The sequence below is a fragment of the Lactuca saligna genome, chromosome 7, assembly GCF_052625555.1.
Source record: "Lactuca saligna cultivar CGN05327 chromosome 7, ASM5262555v1, whole genome shotgun sequence".
Lineage (NCBI taxonomy): Eukaryota > Viridiplantae > Streptophyta > Magnoliopsida > Asterales > Asteraceae > Lactuca > Lactuca saligna.
Window position 1 is genome coordinate 135,590,796 of NC_136423.1, and position 5,134 is coordinate 135,595,929.

General features: G+C 38.4%; 1 protein-coding gene across 1 annotated transcript; it reads right to left on the bottom strand.

The window, feature by feature from the left end:
• Nucleotides 1-536: 536 nt before the first annotated feature.
• LOC145007264 (uncharacterized) lies at nt 537-1,620 on the bottom strand. The gene is made up of 2 exons (XM_078966234.1): nt 1,197-1,620; nt 537-1,114 (listed from the first exon to the last, which is right to left on the bottom strand). The coding sequence occupies exons 1-2, from the start codon at nt 1,618-1,620 to the stop codon at nt 537-539; spliced, it is 1,002 nt and encodes a 333-aa protein (XP_078822360.1).
• Between the last annotated feature and the right edge of the window lie 3,514 nt (nt 1,621-5,134).

Genomic DNA, 5,134 nt, shown 5'->3' on the forward strand with positions numbered 1-5,134 from the left:
CTCATTCTAAATTTGCTTTTCATCAACTCAGCAGACTCATCACTAAGGTCCTTGCTGGTTGAACTGAATACAATGTCATCAATGTAGATTTGAACAACAATCGATAGAACCTCTTTAAAACATGGAATCTTATAAGAACTTCGACAATGTTCCATACCATGCTCTTGGGGCTTGCTTCAATCCATAGACAGCCTTTTGAAGCTTATAGAAATGGTTGGGGAACTTTGGATCTTCAAATCCAGGGGGTTGTTGAACATAGACATCTCTATCGATTTCTCCATTCAAGAATGCACATTGCACGTCGATTTGGTAGACCTTAAATTTCTTGTGTGCAGCAAATGCCAAGAAAATCCTAATAGCTTCTATCCTTGCAACAGGTGAAAAGGTTTCATCATAGTCTATGCCTTCTTGTTGCGAGTAGTCGTTGACAACCAGTCTGGCTTTGTTCCTGATGATGACTCCATCTTCAACACTTTGTTTCTGTAGACCCATCATGAACCAACAACTGATACTCCTTCTGGTGTTGGCACTAAGTCCTACACGTTTTTGCGTTCAAATTCAGCTAACTCTTCTTGCATTGCTTTTATCCAATCTGCATCTTGTAGCGCCTCTTTGATTCTTTTAGGCTCTATCATGGATAGAAAGCTTGCATATAGACATTCATTCTTGGTTGCTGAACGAGTCACTACTCCATAGTCTAGATCACTTATGATTTGATCGACTGGATGATCCTTTGTCCATTTTGTAATGCGAGCTTCCTTATAGATTTGAGGAGTACAAGCTACCTCATATTGTTCTCTTGGACGAGAAGGGTAGTCAGAAGTGAATGTTCCTACAAAAATATCATCTTGGAAAAGTCCAGAACTACCTGAAACAGGTAGTTCCCCCTCAACTGTTGCATTCTTGAATTCAATAAATGAAGTAGATGTGAAGGAACTTGAGGAACTAGAACCAGTCGAGTGGGGTTCCCCCTGAACCCATGCACTAGATGGTTGGGAGGATTGTAAAGTACCTTTAAAAATGGAACCATGCAACAGTGGTTCCCCCTCGAAAGATGCAGTGACTGGTGTTATGACTGGTCCAGATTGATGATGGGAGATTGGAGTATAAGGTTCTGAAGATGTTAAAGGACTTTTAGGGATAGAAACATTCGAAGATGGTTTCCCCTCAATCAAATTTTTGGTGGAAGCAGAGACTTTTGATGGTTAATTGTTGAGAGATATCAGGAGAAGTTGTTTTTGTGAGCTTTTCTGATTCAAGGGAAGAACGTTGAGTTGGAAAGAGGAAATAAAAATCTACTTCAATAGCATGGAATGGAGTAGAAACATTAGCAGGTGATGACTGGTTCATTTTATCAAATGGTACTACCATTTGAGGACCAAAGTGGTTTGGATCCAGAACCCTTACATAACTTTCATCAAAACTAACATCACTACTTTCCTCTGTCACCCTGGTTCTTTTGTTCACAACTTTATAGGCTGCAGCATGAAGGCAATATCCAAGAAAGATACCTTCATCAGCCTTGGGAGCAAATTTCCCTAGTTGATCCCTATTATTCTTGATGTAGCAACGACAGCCAAAGATGTGAAAGAATTTGATGTTGGGCTTCGTCTTGTTCATTGATTCATAGGGAGTGACTTCAAGCCTGTTGTTCGTTAGTGATCTATTTTGAGTGAAACAGGCAGCGGATGTGGCTTCAACCCAGAAGTATTGTGGTAGGATTGCGAAGATCAACATAGATCGAGCAGCTTCACATAGTGTCCGATTCTTCCTTTCAACTACACCATTCTACTGTGGAGTGTAGGGTGCAAAAAAATTGTGCTCGATGCCTTTGGATACAAGAAAGCTATCTAAGGCGTTGTTCTTGAATTCGCCACCATTGTCACTTCTCATACTTCTAAGTGGCTTGCCTACCCTAACTTCTATGTAGGGAATGAAGTTAATTAGCTCATTGGTGGTTTCTGATTTGTTTCGCAGAAAGTACACCCAAGTGAATTTGGTGTGGTCGTCCACAATCACAAGAATGTATCTCTTACCACTTAAGATAGGAACTGTACTAGGACCACACAGATCAATATGTGTAAGCTGAAGAGGTTCATATACAATGTGTTCTGTTATACTTTTTTGCGGGGATTTGGAAATTTTGCCTTGTTCACAGGCAGCACAAAGTATATCATTGTCAAGTATTAACAATGGTAGTCCTTTCACAAGATCCATTCCAATGAGTTTGTTAATATAACCAAAGTTGAGGTGGGAGAGTCTTCTATGCCACAACCAACTGATGTCAGAGGCAGCTTTGGAAAAAGACAAATATATGGGGTTCCCTCAATTAGTTCAATATCAAGAGTATACATATTCCCATTTCATGGGAAATCAACAAGAATGTGCTTATTGGTATACATATTCAAACTCTTGGTTTTGGTGAACAAAACCTCATGATCATTATCATGCAGTTGTTCAACACTGATAAGGTTATGTTTAAGATTGTCTACATACGGTACACGCTTAACGGTAAATTTCCCGTTTCATATGTTTTCTTGTCCCATAACTTCTCCCTTCATGTTGTTTCCAAAAGTAACATACTAACCTGGCATTGTGATCTTGAAATCTCTTAGATATCCTTTGTGCCCGGTCATGTGCCCGGAGCAACCACTGTTAATGTACCATGTATCATTGTGTGGTTCCCCGAAACAAAAAGCGTGCAATTAGAGAGATGGTTTAGGTACCCATGTAGATTTGGGTCCTAGAGTGTTAGCTTCCTTCGGACTTGTGGGAGTTGTGACAGTCTTTTCTTGTTTTGCATCAAACTCTTTGGATTTTGCTTGGTTTTTTGTGACCTTGGTTTTTTATTTCCTAAGGGTCTTCTTTTGAGGTTTGGTTTGTGGGAAGAATAGAGAGTTGGTGAATTGAGTAGGAATTCCTAGAGGGAGAAATCCATAGTTCAGAGGAATTCCAAATTAATCAAACATGGGAAACTGGGTATTTCCACTAAATTGATTGATCATTAGATACCCAGAGTTTCCCTCAAACATGTGATTCCCTCCTATGGATGAAGAAAAACCACAATATGGACCAAGAATATAGTTCATAGGGTAATTTCTATTCTGATACATGAAGAAGTTGGTTTGAACAAGCCTTGGTCTCATCATTTTAGACAAATCAGGAAGATTGTTAGGTCTAAAATTATTCTGATAGTGAATTCCAGTTTAGTTTTGAAATCCAGAATTTGAGAAACCATGATTGGAAGGAGAGGTTCTTTGAGTCCTTGAAGTTTTTAGAGGACCGGTTTGTCTAATCTTCCCTTGGCTTGGCTTAGCCTTAGGTATTCTCTTGGTTTTCCTATCATCATCATTATTTGGAGTCTTAACCACGTTGGGTTTTGAAGGATGGACTATAGTTGGACCTTGTTCTTTAGAGACATTAATTTTCTCTTTTCCCTTATGTTTAGAGACATTAGTTGGCTTTACAGTTTTCTCCTATTGTTTGCTTTACAATTGTCTCTTGTTGTTTAGGACTGGGTGAAGAGATTTTGATTAGAACAGAAGGTCTCTTGAGTATTTCAACAACATTTTTCTCACTACGCACACTCATCAAGGTTTCAGTCTTGTTGACTGGAATTAGAGACTTCCCAGTCTGTTGTTTCTTAGAATATTTACATCCTTAGTCCTTTGTCCCAGAGATAGAAGTGTTAAGTGATGGAAATCTTTCTTGACTGAGGAATTCAACGGGTTCAGTCCTGGAATATCCTATTGGCTCATTTGATTTGGGCTTTTTATCACTAAATTTAGAGTCAGGGATATTTTTTTTTTCAGAAGTGACATCTTCTGAATTGAAACTTTCCATGGTGAGACATTCAAGATAAAATTCTACTAGAGAGTCAGAACCAGTGTCCGAGTCTGGAAGATCATGGGATGATGTAACTTCCAATAGGATGCTTGAGGATGAAGTAGCAATTACATCAGGAATGCAAGTTACCACCTCTTCATGATTCTCATTATCTCCAGTGAAGAGAATTGGATCACATACTAACAACTCTAGTTGAGTATTGAGACCCATGATTTCCTTGTTCATTTCATCATAACCAATACCATATTTGATCGATGATGTTTTTGGTCCCATAGGAATAGAATGTGAGTTCTATTCGATAAGGGTTTTGGATGCCTTATAACTATTGATTTTTGTATTGATTTGGGCGTACACCTCACGATTGTCTTTTACAATAATGTCATGTTGATTCAATACAATTTCATATTGTTCAAGTGATTTAAGATGTGCCTTAGTTTTGATTGCAAGGTGATTTTCTAACTTAGCCATACGGCATCTCAGTTCTCCAAGTTTGAACTGAGTGTCGGTCAATTCATCTTTGTAGTAACTAACACAATATTCAGTATTGGTGACATATTCTTTGATCATTTCAGAAATATGGTTAATGTCATCATCAAAAGGGTCAATAGTTAAATGATCATCGAGAAGAATAAAGCGTACCTTTTTAGCAAATCGTTGATGGAGAGGAAAAGGCTCTTTGTCATCATCAGCCATGAAGCAGAAGTAGTTATTGTAGGCCTCAGTTTCTTCAGGTTGATCTACTTCATCATATGTTTCCCAGACTTCCACACTTGGAGTTTCCATGACCATGAAGGCTTTGTCTTTTTATTGCTTACTGATCTGCTCCGCTTTTTGAAGGTAGTATGCTTCGTCTTTGACCTTCTTGGTTTTCATTTTGGAATCCTTGGCAAAATGATTTTCACCTTGACAGTTTTAGCACTTGATTACTTCATTATCTTCATGGGACTTCAACTTGTTATCTTGAACCCTTATGTTCATCCTTTGAGAATTCTAACTTTTAGAATTTGAATTCTGAGAGTTGAAGGTTTTTTTACTGTTGCTTCCTCCTTGTAAGTTTCCAAAGTTCTGATGATAGTGTTGGGTTGCTGATAACTTTGTGCTCTAAAGTTCCCAATTGTCTTGTTCACAAATTTCTTGAAGTTTGGATTGAACTTGGTTAGGAGTGCCAAGCATTCTTTATACTCCTTTTCCTCATTGATTTAAGGAGATTCCATTGTGGTTCCAATGAATGCTTGATGATTATCCATGTACCCATTTGCGATCTGAAGAGGTTGTTGAGTTGACATGT